At 44.5% G+C, this 17,983-nt stretch overlaps 1 protein-coding gene across 1 annotated transcript in view; it reads left to right on the top strand.

Moving 5' to 3' along the window:
* Positions 1-17,048, top strand: part of Cul4 (cullin 4) — a 55,586-nt gene extending 38,538 nt beyond the window's left edge. The window contains exons 11-12 of the mRNA XM_072286350.1: positions 8,252-8,653; positions 16,847-17,048. Of these exons, the coding sequence (XP_072142451.1) occupies positions 8,252-8,653; positions 16,847-16,942 (498 nt within the window). The 3' untranslated portion in view covers positions 16,943-17,048. The remainder of the gene's footprint in view (positions 1-8,251; positions 8,654-16,846) is intronic.
* Positions 17,049-17,983: the final 935 nt, after the last annotated feature.

The raw sequence follows: 17,983 nt of genomic DNA, 5'->3' as shown, positions 1-17,983 counted from the left end.
GCAATGAAGTTCGCTTTTAACATACCGTGCTACAACAGACTATCGGCTACAGTGGACGAGATTAGCGGCAATTTTTCCCAAAATCAGGCGCATAAAACACTTTCGCCGTGTCGACATGGGCTGACAACTGCCTTGTGAGGCTCAGCCGACGATTGCGGCTCAATATCGCCCGCGCGAGGGAGGAAGGCGGTGCGTAAGTGCACAAAAGAAGACTGCGCGCGAGGCATGGGGGGGTAGGCGAGGGAGAGAAAGGGTTTCTACTCCAGTGGCTGCTGCTTACGGCGCGGCTGCGTGGGCTCCACATCTTGAAAGCTATCTGCGATGTGGACAAAGTGCGCCCAGTGCTGGTAGCTTTGTATGTGCTGTGATTTCAACGTTTAGTTCGCATTGAAGAGAGAGACAGCACAAAGGTCAGTTCACTCGCTGCTGCTACCGCACTTCCTCACTCTAACGTTGTGACAGCGCCTTTCCGCGGTCATCGACTGAGACGTGTTCATGTTTACCTGCGCGCGCGTGACACTGCGCTTGTTAACTTAATTAGTAAGCGAATGTGTACACCTTCATACAGCTGATAAAACTACTATTGTTACTTCATATAGCTGTCTACTAATTTGCTATCGCAATTTTTTTTTTTTTTTACTTTGGATGTTCGTCACTCACTCTTTGCAATAACATTGTTGCACATTGCAACCAAAGTTTCAGAAATTAGGTGTTTCGGATATTACGAACTTCAGATAAAACAAACATGTTTTGTCGGATTATCAGGGTGCATTGTAACGAGAGCCAACTTATTACGAAGGTGTGCTCTTCAGTGGGTCTAGTAGGCAGGCATCTCTGTCCCCAGTGCTAGTATTACGTAAAACTATTCCAATCTGTTTTTACGCCCATATGGGCGAGGCCTGAGGCATTTTGACCTATCACGAGAGGCTAATGGCAGATTTGGAATAAAAAGTCGCAATTAAAGCAAGAGGCGAAGCATCGATTGTGATAGCAAATTAGTAGACAGCTATACAAAGTAAGGATAGTAGTTTTATCGGCCGTATAAACTTGTAGACATTCGCTTACTAACTAAACTAACGAGCATGGGGTCATGCACACACAAGCAAACATGAAAACATCTCACTCGATGATTGTGCACATTCGCTTTTAAAATGCTGGAGCGAGAAGGCGCAGCAGCAGTAGCGAGCAAATTGACCTCTGTGCTGCCTCTCACTTCAACGCAAACTAAGCAGCGAGAACACACCAGAAACAAATCTATCAGCACTCAGCACACTCTGTAGCCATCGCAGATCACTTTCAAGATAGATGCGTTGCCGTCAAGCCAACATTGCAACCCTCGTGTTCAAGATGAGGCTCACACTGCTGCGCCATATACAGTCGCCGCTGAAGTAGAACCCCTCTCTCCCTCCCACCGGAAAACGGCGCGCTTCCTCCAGTTTTAATGCGCAGGTCTGGCGCCTTTTAGAAGCAGGTTATCCCAGCGTAGCAGTGGCCACTGTGGCTGAACGCCTAAAGAAGTCGGTTTCGAGGGGGACAGACGTGATTACAGAAAGCAGTAACAGCAAAATAAGAGTGGTGGCTATTCCGTACATTCATTCAGTATCGCACAGGCCTAAAAAAGTTGCAAGTAGATATGATGTTAATGTTGCTCTCACTGCTCCCAATAAGCTAGGTGTAAGATATGTGCTGCCGTGCAGAGGAAAAAGGAGCAGGTAAAAGGCAAAAAAAAGAACAGATATTTGTCCAGTGAAGCACAATAAGAACAACAGTTTTGCTGACTGTCGTACGGGTGCAGTTTATAAAATTCCCTTTAGCTGTGGCCAGTTCTACGTAGGGCAAATGGGGCGGTGTATCAATCAGAGGCTAATGGAACATAAAAGGTCATTAACCGGTGGATCGCCTTCTAATCTTTCCCTACATTGCCAAGATTGTAACTGCACGCCAGAGTTAGATGAATGCGCAATATTGTACAGGCATAAGAATGAAGATACTGTAGTGGCATGGCATATCTATAATTGTGGAAGTGCGTGCGTGAGTCATCTTTCGATTACTTTGCATAAGGAAGAGATTAAGTGCCTTAACAGTTATCTCTCACGTAGACCGGCACATGTACCTGACTGACACTAGGTGATACCATTCCAGAGCTTGTGCAGATGAGTTTTGTGTCCTCTTCCTTTTTTTTTTCGCCTCAGTGCTCCCTACAGTTGATAGTCGGCGTTCGTGTTGTCCACTTTTCTACTCTTGTGTCCTGTCTACATGCCTCACCTCTTTTTTCCATAATGAATCCTTACCAACTAGCTCAGCTTTCTGTCATCCTTTCTGTCGAGACATTAACCCTTTCGCTGTCACCGACGTACCGGTACGTCATCGCGCTTCCCCCCCGCGGTGTCACTGACGTACCGGTACGTTCTCTATCGTGTGTTCAAAATTTCGCGCCTGAGCGCAAAGCAGGCGCTCCTGGATTGGCTATGCCATCTGTTGACTCTTTCTACAAGTTCGTATATTCGCTCCGACCTGTGTTAGTCCATGTATTGAAGAGTACGGTGCGACTGCCACTCCCCACTTTCTCCTTGCTGAGTGGCGCGGTGGCTCCGCGTTCGCTGGATCATGCGTCGCGCGCGTGTGGTTATGGGTTCAAGGGTTGTTCTGTAATCTCCGCTGGGTTGAAGGTTTTTATTTTTCTTCTGTTGGTGTGCCTGCTACGGCGCGTCAAGTTCAGGCGCACGTGCCTTTGCCTCTCCAAAAAGGGTGACTCGATTGCTGCTTTCGCTCTCTCGCCGCACCCTCGCTTCCGACTTGCAGCAGTAAACGTAAAGCCCTTCGAACTTTGTTTAGCCTTTTTCCATCTCCCTCTGTCTTCTTGATCACGCAACGTCACATTTGTCTCCGTTGCGCAGGCGACTGAAAGCGCATCCTCCCTGCGCGCGGTTACTTTCGGATGGCTCGGCGCGCGGGACCTTCGTCTGCTCATGGGAGCGGTGGCTGAATTCCGATTCAGAATACGAGCCGAGCTCGGATTCGGACTCGGACAAAGTCGCATGAGAGGAAGAGGGTTCCGCATCGTCAGATTCGGATGTTGAACGGATTTTATAGTCAGGCTGATGATGATGATGATGTTTACTAACAACAGCTGCAGAACACTGAAATGTGCATATTGCATTGACTATGTTATTTGTATACCAATCATAATCAAAAATAAATTGCTATGTTCATTCCCTGTTATGCTCGTTCCCTGAAACCAAGCCGACACTGGGGGTGCGTCACGGCCAGAAACGTCCGACAGCGAAAGGGTTAAAGAAAAAATGTATTTATAAAACATGTCTCGGCTACTTTTCAAATGTTTAGACTCGCTATTTAGACTCGCTATTTAAGAATGCGGCTAAAGGTCTAGAGGAATTCGAAATCCCACACGTAACACTGGAAGAAGTAAAGAAAGCCTTGGGAGCTATGCAAAGGGGGAAGGCAGCTGGGGAGGATCAGGTAACAGCAGATTTGTTGAAGGATGGTGGGCAGATTGTTCTAGAGAAACTGGCCACCTTGTATACGCAATGCCTCATGACTTCGAGCGTACCGGAATCTTGGAAAAGCGCTAACATAATCCTAATCCATAAGAAAGGGGACGCCAAAGACTTGAAAAATTATAGACCGATCAGCTTACTGTCCGTTGCCTACAAAGTATTTACTAAGGTAATTGCAAATAGAATCAGGAACACCTTAGACTTCCGTCAACCAAAGGACCAGGCAGGATTCCGTAAAGGCTACTCAACAATAGACCATATTCATACTATCAATCAGGTGATAGAAAAATGTGCAGAATATAACCAACCTTTATATATAGCTTTCATTGATTACAAGAAAGCGTTTGATTCAGTCGAAACCTCAGCAGTCATGGAGGCATTGCGGAATCTGGGTGTAGACGAGCCGTATGTAAAAATACTGAAAGATATCTATAGCGGCTCCACAGCCACCGTAGTCCTCCATAAAGAAAGCAACAAAATCCCAATAAAGAAAGGCGTCAGGCAGGGAGATACGATCTCTCCGATGCTATTCACAGCGTGTTTACAGGAGGTATTGAGACCTGGATTGGGAAGAATTGGGGATAAGAGTTAATGGAGAATACCTTAGTAACTTGCGATTTGCTGATGATATTGCCTTGCTTAGTAACTCAGGGGCCAACTGCAATGCATGCTCACTGACCTGGAGAGGCAAAGCCGAAGGGTGGGTCTAAAAATTAATCTGCAGAAAACTAAAGTAATGTTTAACAGTCTCGGAAGGGAACAGCAGTTTACAATAGGTAGTGAGGCACTGGAAGTGGTAAGGGAATACATCTACTTAGGACAGGTAGTGACTGCGGATCTGGATCATGAGACTGAAATAACCAGAAGAATAAGAATGGACTGGGGTGCGTTTGGCAGGCATTCTCAGATCATGAACAGCAGGTTGCCACTATCCTTCAAGAGAAAAGTGTATAACAGCTGTGTCTTACCAGTACTCACCTACGGGGCAGAAACCTGGAGGCTTACGAAAAGGGGTCTACTTAAATTGAGGACGACGCAACGAGCTATGGAAAGAAGAATGATAGGTGTAACGTTAAGGGATAGGAAAAGAGCAGATTGGGTGAGGGAACAAACGCGAGTTAATGATATCTTAGTTGAAATCAAGAAAAAGAAATGGGCATGGGCAGGACACGTAATGAGGAGGGAAGATAACCGATGGTCATTAAGAGTTACGGAATGGATTCCAAGGGAAGGAAAGCGTAGCAGAGGGCGGCAGAAAGTTAGGTGGGCGGATGAGATTAAGAAGTTTGCAGGGACAACATGGCCACAATTAGTACATGACCGGGGTAGTTGGAGAAGTATGGGAGAGGCCTTTGCCCTGCAGTGGGCATAACCAGGCTGATGATGATGATGATTTAAGAATGCATGTTTTTTGTGATTGTTATCGCTAATTAAAAATCTAGTCAATATAACCAAATTTGCATGCACTAGACGGTTTCAGTATCAGGTTAATCGGCTTCAAAATTCGGCTTAAGACATTGCTTAAGACAGAGGCACAGCGCTCATGTTGGTTTATTCTGTGTTGTGTGGTGGTGTCTAAGTGTGCTGCCGTACTTCACTTTCCATTATTCCACCAAAATTCAGTTTGGCCGGGTCCAAACTTCTTCAAAGTGAAATTTTATCTGCTCCAAATTGCTTCAAAATGAAAATTAGTCTGCTACAAACTGCTCTAAAATGCAATTTTGTCTTCTCCAAACTGCTCCAAAATGCAATTTTACTTGCTTCAAAAATTGCTACAAAACTACTTTGACCAGTCCCACCCCTGGATAGTCTAATGGGACAGCTCCTCTCCCTGAGCTCACACCTGACCTGTGCCAGCCCATACCCACAAGTCGCCTCATCTTACTGCTCCTCTATTCTATTGCACATGTCTTGATTAGCCTACTTCATTCCCCCTGTGTTGCCCGTGGAAATACTGCTTGCCACCCCTACAATGCTCAGTATTTTCCTTTCCTTCTTGCATTACGACGGATACGAGTCTTGAAGTCTTCCGAGAAATTGGAAGGCTAGTTTCCAGTCACCACAGTTATTTTTCTGTGCACTTGTGTCATACCACTTGTGGGCAAGCTGAAACTGCTGTGCAACATTTATGCCAAAAGCTTGCAAACATTTTAAATGCCTTGTGGGACACTACAGGATTAAAAAGTCATGGGACTGCTTGTATCCTTGATCGAAGCCTACACAAGGCACGCATTGGTTTTTCATTTTATAACACTTTAAACACACTTTCTTAAAGAGCATGGCAACATGCAACATTGATCGTAACTTCATAGGTACAGTAGGTAGAGAAAATTTGTTGATCCCTCTTTCAGAGGAATTGCTCATAACACGAAAGCAAAACATTTATTCTAAGAAGCAGTGGCAGCTTTGTTGCACATTCACAAATACAAGTCTATAAATATGCACATTCCTTTAGTAATTACAGTTTCACTCGAAGGGCGAAGCAGTGACAGCGATAACAAGCATGCGAGGTCTGTGCTACTGCTGCACAGCATAGACAGCACCCCGGACACTACCATCGCGTGGCGTCATAAGTACTATAGCATCCGACGTGACGGCGAGTACGTACATAGCGAAACTGCATCGCTAGAGCTCCGGCGACATCCCATGCACGCACCCATACAAATGTTCAAAGGCGAGCAGACGCATGAAAATGATGTGAGTCAGCGTAACGCCACTAAAGCAGTGACAGTTAGTGGGGATCACATTTAGAAATTTGCCCATAGATGCCAACTGATTTAGACTACAAGAAACTTCCAAGCACTACCATCTTTACTGCCCTTATAGGTGCCCAGGCTGCCGGCCATGTTTTCTATGGAATTACTGATAGAACGAATGATACTTAAATATCCTCATTGCAACAAATATATGTCGTCAAGAGCACATTACCTTTAATGAAGCAAACCTTTCTAACCCCTTTATGGTAACTTTTCTAACCAATAAGTAAGCATAATATGGCAAAGTATTGCCATCTCATGGATTTGCGCGATGGTGATTGTATGATTATGTGCATGGGACAGGATGTAGCTGCATCCCATCAGGAAACACTTCTGTGTTATAACTTACTAGAAAAGTTTGTCATAACTCGTGAAAATTGCAGAACTTCAAGTATGAAGTTTACAACTCTAACTCGGCAATAAAAAATATGACAGTTTTGTTCACTGCACCTAATAATACATATAGAGCAGGCAAAATTGATTCATTATATCTATTGCTTTGAATTTAGCTGCTAATTTATAATTAGGACTTCTGCCTAACTTTTATAAACGTAACAGGTTCATGTAAGATATGCATTCCTGTATCACATTTGTCTGCTCGAGAGGCTCCAACAGATGCTGTTTACATAATGCGGAGCGCAGCGGGAGATGAAAACCTGCGATAGTGAAGAGCGCGTGAGGAGGAAAGCGGAGGAGGAGGGTATGACAGAAGCATGAGAAGAAAAGCACAGTGCCCCACAAGACTCGATTTGCGGTGACGATGACTACAAGATGGCGCCAGAGTAGTGCACGTCGTCTGTATGGAAACAAAGCGCTGCGTGAGCGGAGGTCTGTCTGCAGCGGCGGCTGTAAATCGCGCCCACGCATCACCCACATGCCACCTCTCGTGATGTCCCGATTAGCGAGACAGTCGCACCACACATCGCTTCGTTTGCAACATGCCGCACGAGATAGACTGTCCACGCCAGCCAATATATCACTAAATGAAAACGCATATGCAGCTGCTCCCAAATGTCGCATTAGGGAGTATTGTAATTATTGGCAAGTTCTTTGGTTTAGAATTATAAATTAGTAAACTTTTAGAACATTTTTTAATACTAAACAATTCTTTGCAATGCAAAAAAAATGTTTAATGTCTGAAATCAAAGTTCTTCTTTACAGTGCTAGAGCTTGGCTTCAACTCTCAAATGCAACAAGTTTTATTCAAATTGGTTATCTAATGAATGCATTTCTGCATTTTATGTGCATTTGACGTACGTTGTAGCAGCAGACGATGCGCTCAGCAAGAACCAAGACACGGCGTCAGCGCTGCTACTTCACACGAGCACCGCTTGTGCCTTCCACATGGGAGCTGCGAAACTGAGTTTGGTTCCAGTAACGTTGAGTAATGCAGTATACCTCTCCCTTGCATCTGCTCCTTTTTCCATGCAGAAAGGCACATTTATGTAGGTGATGTGTAATGACTAAAACTCTCTGTCTTAATATAAATGTTTTTTCCTATTGTTGAATGTAGTAATAAATCGATCTGCCCTTCTCACTTGCGTTTTCTCTTTCCCTTCTTCATTCACCAACATGTGCCACATGCTTTAGTAGCTGCAGTAAGTATGTGCTTGCACTGATGAACTCGTTACGGTTGCGAGGTAGGTGGCGGGGTCAGCGCTATCAGTGGCACCTATGGCCCAGGTTGACCTGCCTTGATTGATTAAGGGGTAAAGATGGGGGAATGAATTTAGGCACCCTATTTGATGGCAGAAATCCTGGTGCGACCACTGGTTCAGAATATATATCTTTCTTTCTTCGCTGCCTGAGGATCAGTGACGTACAATATATTGAGATACTCACCAGACATTGCAAGGGCTTAGCTAATAGATGATTAACGCTGCTTGCAGAAATTAGCATGTTATGCTTAAACGTGCAGCTTCCAGAGACCATAGGTTGCCCCGAACTCCAGGGTATAATGCTAGCATTGCCATGCAGGCCCTGGTACTGCTGTGCTTCAACAAAGTGGACGGCCCCATCGGGCTGGCAGAGCTGAGCGAACAGACACGGATCGAGGACGGCGAGCTTAGGCGCACGTTGCAGTCACTGGCGTGTGGCAAGGCACGCGTGCTGCAGAAGGAGCCCCGGGGCCGTGAGGTGCAGGACGGTGACCAGTTTGTGTTCAATGCTGAGTTCCGCAACCGGCTTTTTCGCATCAAGATCAACCAAGTGCAGATGCGTGAGACACCTGAAGAGCAGAGCTCGACACAGGAGCGAGTCTTCCAGGACCGGCAGTACCAGATTGATGCTGCTGTGGTGCGCATCATGAAGATGCGCAAGAGCCTCACACACAACCTGCTCATCACTGAGCTCTACGACCAGCTCAAATTCCCCGTGAAGGTGGGCCAGAGCACTTTATCTTATGCTATCATCCTCCTCCTCCTGTACGTATTATTATTTCATGTCCAGTGCAAAACAAAGGTATCTTACTCCCTGCAGTTTTCTGTCTTTCATCAGCTGACTCAGTCCTATACCCTCAAATCTCCTACTCTCGTCACATCACCTAGTCCTTAGATGTCAACAACTGTGTTTCCCGTCTCTTGGCATGCATTCTGTTACTCCTATAGGCCAGCACTTATTTGCTCTATGCATTACACGACTTGGCCACCTGCAATTCTCTCTCAATCTGAACTATATCAGCAGTGATGGAAGTGCTGCGCCAATTGTGCCAAGCTGTGCCGTGAAGGAAATCCTGCTACATGCTCGCCAAATTGTCATTTGTCGCAGGTATTGCGCCAGGCCTTTGCCGACGCGCACCTGCTCCGAGTTGGAAATATTTTGCACGCATGAGAAGGCACCACGCATCAAGCAACCACCCTTCACGAATCACCCTCGCACTTTCCATCACAGCTACAGTGTATACAGTGTGCGGCCGCCATCTTATTGCATTTGGACATTATACGGAACCTCACGGCGACGCTGGCACTGACGACAACCATAGACATTCGCCTGGAGTGTCCATGTGATTGCTGTCGCAATAATAATGTCATGTAATATGGTGACGCACCATTGTGAGGGCACAGCTGCTCGACGCGCCTTTCTCGCGTTCGCTTAGTGGTATATCGAAAAGTGCGTAAGGCACATTTTATTATGACTAGGAAGCCCTGACATGGCAACAAAATTCGAAAACGGTTCAAGGAAGTAGTCACGTACACACAAATCACAACACTGACACTATTCAACCTATACGGTAGAACTTTGTTGATATAATCCTGCTACGTACGATTTCCCGGTGCCAACGTTCACAATTGAGAACACAAAAAAATTGCCAATTGAGTAACTCATATTTTTTACCGGTTCATACGTTCCCGGAAGACACAATCTTTTGGCACAACATTCAGTACATCGCCAAACTGCGATTGCATGATACGTTTTCTGGCTACTAGATCGCATGTAAAGAAAATGCGTGGGGTGCGCGTGATCAAGAACAGTAGCTGCCCACCGCACTGTTTTCACCGTAATACTTGCCAGCCCATCTTGCATGCAAACGCTGGTGCACACTCAGCTTCTTGTTCTGGTACCAGCAAATCTCCTCCCGGGTTGTCGCATGGCGCATTCCCAGCTATCCCCACCAACTTTATTGCTATAAGCATGTCATATTGCAACCTATGTCATAGTTGAATTTCTTTCTCTATGTTTATCTGTTTCACAGCATGTGGTGCCACTGGAAGTGTACTGCATGCTTTTAATTGGTGATAACCTAAATGCGCCGCCATTCCCTGCTCCAAACTTTATCTTATGGCAAGTTTTCCAGCCGTTAGATCCCGTGTAAACAAGAAAAAGCAGGAGGCGCACGTGGAGAACAGCAGCTGCCCGCCTGTCTGGCGTAAAAATGCCAGTGCATAGTCAGTTTGTAATTCCGGTACCAACAAATTTTCTCCTGGGACATCGCACTCTGCATTCACAGCTATTACTGCCAACCCTGTTCTGATAAGCATTTTCACCTATCTACTTTACAGCATGTGTAGCATAGTGCCGTTGGAAGCATACTGCGCGCTTTGAGTAGGCGATAGCGCAAATGTGCTACCGTTCCTTGCTGCAGGCGGCGCGATGTGAGTGTCGCCTTTCGCTTCGGCAGCATCAGGCACTGACGCCCTGATGCTGTCGCCTAACAGGTCGATTTCGTTTTGGTTTTCCGTCGCTGTCATAAACACTACGTAATAGAAAAAGAACAAAACACGTCTCTGGCCACGGGAGCCCCACCAGCTCGACACAGGTCGGCATCTTGTGCTGCAATTAATTGTGCAACGCCTCGCCTTACGTAGATGTCTGCTACAGTTGAGTCTGTGCAATGTTTTGGTTACTTTGGGTCAAATGTTTTCCCAGTAAGTATGTTCTTTCTCGCTTTTGTTTTTCCCAAAACGTCTGAATGAGGTTCTACTGTACCTGCAGGAACAATTAAAATAGTATCATTGCTTCTGTTCCGTCTGGATTTGCACAGCTTAGTCATGCTTCTGATCAACTACCAACTTGCTCAGCTGGTAATTTCAATTGTAGGGATATGTAGTGTCGGTATAGTACAGCCACCCAATTCTTTATTAAACGGTCCCTGAAAAAGTCATAGACATAGACATGTAGGGTACTGTAGACATGTAGGGTACTGTAGGGTAGTGCAGGGTAGGGTACATGTAGGGTACATGTAGGGTACTGTAGACATGTAGGGTACATAGACGTGTAGGGTACTGCTACAGTAAAGCATTCACGCCACAATTTAAGTGAAGCATCTCATATTAAGAAAGCTACAGACGGTTACAAGTTACCCTCCTCCATAGCCATGCTTTTTCTTCTCAATTTGTTCACCGAGTCGGCTCTGCCTTCACTCCGCCTTCACTGGCTCAGCATCATGATGTGACGTCGTGTTGTGTACTTCTGGCTGTTTTGAAGCCAGCATGTGAAGCCTCTCCAACCTCTTTGCCAGCAGCCTGGCTGTTGATCTGAAGCGAGAACTATCGCGCCGAGTATGTCTGGTATTCTGGTAACCACACGTGAGCTGGGCGTTTTGACGGATGGTCAGAGGCGTAAACTAATGCCCTCCCATACTGCTACCGCTGTGATGAAAGAGCTTTAGCGTAGACATATGTGAGCGACCTGGTCAGTCTGCACGGTCCAGCCACCTGGTGGCGCAGAGCTTAGCCAGCCAAACACAGAGCTAATATTGCTGTAACCAAGTTCAAAACATTTTAAACATTTGGGAAAACTGTGTTCACGATTACGCTCCTGCCAAAAGTTCACACCAGCAGCAAAGTAGAATACACTTGGGTACTGCTATATTACATCTGTGTTTGGTTGAGCTCTGTGCCACCAGGTGGTTGCACCACGCAGGCCATTCACGCTTACGCCTCCGCTCAGCCATGTCCGCTTGTGCTTACGTTCACCCAAATACCGGAGATGCTAAACTCTAGTGTGCTAATAATCCTTCGGTGTAAAGTGACGACTACAAACACCTAAATGCTGGTGCCGATCAGATATCGACAACTAGTGCTGCAGTCACTGCGCTCGCATGTTGCCTTGCCAAGGGACACGATGTCCTAGCTTAACATGTTGCCGATCACTATGTTTGCAACCCACAATGTAAGGGCAAACCATGATGCTCGTGAAAAGACAGATCGAGACCAACAGAGACCGCATAGCTTGCATCAACACGAAGCACGTTGTAACACAAGCAGATAACACTTGCTGTGTGCCACAAGTGCTTCAGTGTAGTGAGAAATTGTCCTTGTGCGTACTCTTCCTGTTACTTTCTTTTCCATAGAAAAAAATTAACATTCCAACTATTACAAACCACATTTGTTCACTATAAAGTTGTAAAAATTATCGATGACGCCCCCTGGGCAGCCAATCGGATAGCTCGCCCTACTGACGTCATATGGCCACAACGTGTCACTTGGCCTGGGGCGGCTGAAAACTTGGGGGAGCGGTGCCACTAAGATCGGTAGCCATGTACATTTCTAAAACATTATAACCTATTACAGTCGCTGACCGTTTATTCGGACCTCACAGGGACTGCGGAAATGTCCGAATAAACAGGTGTCCGAAAAAGCAGATTAAGAAAAAAAAATATGAAATCCTTTATTTTCACGCACTTATTCAGGCTCGGCAGTAGGCTTGAAGAAATCGTGAATGCGCAGTTGCACGCTGTTTCGTTTACGCGCAATCAGATAAGCCTGAATCTCGGAGAGGATCGTACGGTCACTATAGGCGGCTGAAAGCACAGTCACTGCTTGTACACGCTCCGCATGCGACGGCAGCGTAGCACATGGTGCGTCATCTTCTGACTCAAGAGTCATCGTCCGGCGGTGCAGCAGAAACCTGACGAATGATCTCGCCGTCGTCGAGTTCTGCGCACGTCAGTACAGCAGTGTCAGCACCTGTGAAACTGTCAAATGAGACGGTGTCCGGAGTCGCAATGCAACCACTGCGCAGGTCTCCGCAGAATATTTTCCGCGTCAATAGGGAGCACATCGGAAGGTGATAAATCTTAGGCCTCCCGACACCCGCTTGCCGGCATTCCCCAGCGCAGTCTGCGCGGGCACTGTCGGCGCCATTAGAGATTTGACGCGATGTTTCCGTATGCCGCGTTGGATCACCGAAACCTCGACACAGCACACAAAGCAAACACCACCGTGCCGACACCAGTCACACAAACGAAAAAACGTGGCCTGCTAGCAGCGTCGTGCGCGAAGAAACAAATCAGCTGCTGGATTGTCTTGACATGGCTTACTAAGCTGAAACCGGAACTGCTGCAGAGCCACTCTATCGAACCAGGCAGAAACGATGATAATAAGCGGGGATTTCCAGTAGCGGCACTTCGTGGGGCAGTAAGGAAGCTCCATTCAAAACAAAAATGGCGTTCAGCAAGTCGAACCATGCACCGGTCAGAGTCGGTGCATGGTGCTTTCGACCGAGTTGGCTCAAGGAGTGTCCGAAAAATCAGACGAGAGGTTGCAAGGTGTCCGAACTTTCGGCAGTTGTTATACATTATGGTCTATGGGGAGAACGGCGGTGCCGCGAAGCTGACCGAATAATCGGGCATGTCTGAATTTTTGGAGTCCGGAAAATCGGTCGGCGACTGTACACACTTCATGCAGAGTGCTTAAACGTGTCAATTAATGACCAGAAGGACCACCCCTAACGATTCAGTATGTTTGTACAAATTTGCCAAAATCGTTTCAGGGTCCCTGAACAGATAACACCAGTGCATTGCTTAGAACAGCCTAGAAGACCATAAGCTGTGACTAAGATGAGCTTATCCTTATGCATTATTATTAAGCTGCGAGGATACAGTGCTCACGTCATATTAATGAAGAATTGTGTGGCTGTGCATATTCAACTTGTTTAGCAGATTAAACACTGTAGCAGATAAAACGTTTAGCAGATGAAATGTATCACGAAGCCAAGGGCAGCTTGGGTGTGGGGGGGGGAGGGGTTAACTCTTTATTGAAATGCAAAATTAACTGTGAATTAGGATTAAGTTTGCACTTATCTTCATCTTCTTATATAATAACAATAAAATGAAACAGCTAGCTAAAAAAAATGCTGAATATTTTGAATGAATATTGAATTGCATTCAAATATTGCAAAATATAGAATTGCATTCAATATTTTGAAAAAATAATGAATGCAATACGATGAGCAAAACGAGAACAAGGTAAAAGTCCGGGAGCCAACGTTTTGACAAGTGGACTTGTCTTTTTCGAGGCGACATATGCTTATTGAATGCAATGCTTCAGAAAATACTAACTTATATAGAGCTTCCTCTTTGCACCAGAGTTGTAAGTTACTGCTCCAAAGCATTCTTTTCTTGCTCTGAACAGCAAATTTTTCTGTTCCATACTGCAATTTTTCCATCTGTATCAGCTACATCAATTTGGTATTTTACCCATATTGTTATCTACCTCTCCCTTAAAGTTGCACTGATCATTTTTCGTTCCATCATGTACAGTGTGGCCCCTAGTTTTTATCTCAAGTATCTGTGTTATCCTCAAAGTTCCAGCCCCATGTACTGGTAGAATACTCTGACAGTACACTTTTTTTTTTTCAGGCGGTTATAAGCTGCCACACATGACTTGAGAATGTTTATGCTTTTATGTGATGCTTAAACTCCTTCTGGACAGTTATCCAAATTTTTCAGCATACGAATTCTGAGTTCCTGAATCAGAATGGGACAATTGAAGACTAACACACATCTTCAAAGTTGTAAAAATTCTATTGCGTGCTTCTTGCATCTAAAAAATGACGCTTAGAAAGTATTGAAGGTTGGGAAATACTTATAGGATATTTTAATTTGATATTAAGGTTGGTCTTGGAACGATGGACCAGGTTTATAGGCATCATCATGACTTCATTACACAGCAAAATTAAATGTGTCGTGCAGCGAAAAACAGTGCAGAAAAATTTATACTAGTGATCTGTGCACACGTGCAGTTTGTGTATTTAAATCTCAACAAGAAGTCTTAAAAATACATGCTAATATAGACATGCTAATTAATACGCTCTTCGAATTGATCTTCAGTTGGTGCCACAAGCAAATGCTTGTGATCACAACTTCAACTGTGGCAAAGCTAGTGACTTTTAATAGTATCACAAAAGAAATCACAAGTTTACACAAGCAGGTCTTGCTATAGTATGCGACAAAATTTTATGATACAGAATCCACAATGTTATTAACAGTGCCATAACTGTGAATGCTAGAATTAACACAAAAAGTGTGAGCATATCTAAGCAGAAATAACTTGTTGCACGATGTCCAGTGAGGCTACATGCCAAGTTTAAAAAGACGTAAAAATGGAATATCAAGTCAAGCATTGCTAGCAAATCATGCATTAAAATAACAAAGCAGCCACTCTTACCATCGGGGGAAGCTTGGCAATCTAGAAAAAACAAATGAAAGGTAGGTGGCACTGTCACTCTGGAATACATGCACCAGCGTGCCATGACACTGATTTCCATGTCTACTCAGGTCTAATTGTTTATTCGTAAATGAAGACTACATATTGTTCTACATGAGCCAGAGACTAACCCCCATATTGTAGAATGTTCTTGCACTCAACACTCCAGCTTGACAGAAGTGGTCACTGCACTTCATGAACACTTTGTGGCAGTTCTTTGTGGTAGTGGTTCTTTTTAAGACATTTGTTCAAGACATCTACACCCTCTGTACATCTCTTGGTATATAAAACACTGATTCGCCCGGTTTTGAAATATGCAATGGAGTCGTAGCTAGTGAGTGTCTGTGTCTGGTAGCACAGCCTGTCAAACAGGTGAGAAGTCTAGATGTACCAATATTTCAGAAGCAGTTTATTAGTTGATAAAGAAATTTAAACAACATATGTGACGAGGGTTGCAATGTGGGCTTGTTGGTAATGCATCTTCAAGGGGTACTTCCAACACTGTTTATTAGCGCTGTGTGTGTCCCTTTGTGTCTTCTTTAGTCCTGTCTTTGAATCGCGCTACCATACCCCCCTTGAAGAAACATACGTGATTTTTATTAGTTACAGAAGGCAATACACTTTGAGAAATGAGGTTAGCCACAGAGGTACACTCATAAATATGGTAGATAAACCTGTCCTTTCTTCTAATTTCTAAGTCTAATTTCCCTGTTCACTAAAAGAGATATATGGAAATTAGAATATCTACAAAGAAAAGACAGATTTATCTACAATATTTATGGGCGTACCTCTGTGGCTAACCTCGTTTCTCGAAGTGTATTGCCTTCTGTTGTAACTAATAGAAATCACATATGTTGTTTAAATTTCTTTATCAACTAATAAACTGCTGCTGAAATATTGGTACATCTAGACTTTTCACCTGTTTGACAGGCTGTGCTACCAGACACAGACACTCACTAGCTACGACTCCATTTGCTACGTTTGGGCTGTTTTAAAGATTCATATTTTACCAGAACTGTAATTGAGTGGAATAGGCTGTCTTACAGCCCAGGATTCGTTGTTGACTTTCAGAACATATCTTCAGTGACAGAACTTTGTTTTGGCTGAAGTTGTGTGTTTTTTTAATCATTTTCTTTTTTTATCATCATACCTTGTTTGTACTCGGAAGAAGCTATGTCACTTCAAACACATGTATGTGAGGACAGCTGGAGGCAGCTGTATTCACTAATCTATAGCCTTATTCACAGTTCACGCCTCCAAAATCGCAGAGACGTGTTGAAATTTTTAAATATGTGGTTTAATGTTCCAAAACTGCACAGTGGGTTATGAGGGATTAGCAGAGAGCTCTCAATTTATTCTGACCACCAGGTGTTCTTTAACGTGCACCTAAATCTAAGCCAGCATTTTTGCATTTCGCCCCCATTGAAATGCAGCCACCATGGCTGGGAATTGAACCCGCGACCTCAGGTTTAGCAGTGCAGTGCTATAGCCAGTAATCGCTTCATGCCCATTGCTGTTTGGAATCCAGTGATAGCAAAGTATATTTTTTTGCCTTGTTTTTGTTGGTGCAATGGCATTGCATTATGACATGTTTGTACCAGCTTCGACCAAGATTCATGAATGAAATCCACTTGTACCACTGCAGCCCACAGACCTGAAGAAGAGGATCGAAAGTCTGATAGACCGAGACTACCTGGAGAGGGACAAGGACAACCCAAACCAGTATCACTATGTGGCCTGAAGATTTGCCACCACACCCCCTGTAATATAGCCCGTTCTCTTCGTTTGATAAGTGTCACCTGTCTGGCACATCTGCAAACTTGTCAAATAAAAGCTGTACTAGCTGATTGTGCTACTTTGACTACTTGATCACCAAAATTCAATAAGCAGGGAGAGGCATGAACTCCCATGTGTTAGGGCATACTGTAAAATTGGTTACATGAAGTTACAATCTTGAGAAGTGAACACTGCCTGAAGGAAAGATTTTAACTACATAAATGCTTCTGCGGTGACACTGCATGTTAAAGTGGCTAGTAAAGGTTGGTGTAATTACACTGGTGTAAACGACTATTTTGGTGTTATGGTTTATTGATACTGTTGCCCCAAAGGTTTACGAGGGTAAGTTGAATGTAAATGTGCAAGGAGCACAGTATGTGCCCCTTACTGGCAGTGCTTTCAATCAAAAAATTAACAATAGCCATTCACATATAGATTGGAAACTGCACAAGTACAGGAAATATTACAAACTAAAAAGTATAATTGTGGAATATGCACATTCCATACTGTGTTCAGAGTAGCTCAAGCATACCCAGAGCATGCATGCCTGTTAAGAAACAAGGCAACTTACTTTGCCTGCTCAGTTACGATCTGAGGAGGTCAACCTCGTCCATCGCACCCATCTCGGGTCAAGTGGGCCAGCAGTTGTTTGAAACAACACGAGTGCTTGTTAAAAATTTCAAAATTGACCTCAAGCAAGTTCTAAGAGAAGTAAAGGTCAAAGTGAAAGGCTTTTTGTTGCTTCCACCGCTTGTGCCAGGCACAGTGCAACTTGCTATTGTTTTTAGCTATTTTCAAAAAGGTGGGCAGCATAGTTAAATGCTGGTTTTCCAGACTGTGTAGCACTAGCAACCATTCCTCAGATAGTGAAGACATTGAAAAGTTTTGTGTGTCAGGTTCCGGTTTTGTTTCTAAGCGTACAAGAAATATGTTGCTCTGCCAACATATTAGCAAATGACAGCTTTGTTAAGCTGAAGTTAATCTTCACTTTGAGTAATAATGGGAT

Source organism: Dermacentor andersoni, chromosome 2 (genome assembly GCF_023375885.2).
Source record: "Dermacentor andersoni chromosome 2, qqDerAnde1_hic_scaffold, whole genome shotgun sequence".
Classification (NCBI taxonomy): Eukaryota; Metazoa; Arthropoda; class Arachnida; order Ixodida; family Ixodidae; genus Dermacentor; species Dermacentor andersoni.
The sequence above is the reverse complement of the archived record's forward strand: the minus strand, read 5'-3'. Positions and strand labels throughout refer to the sequence as shown.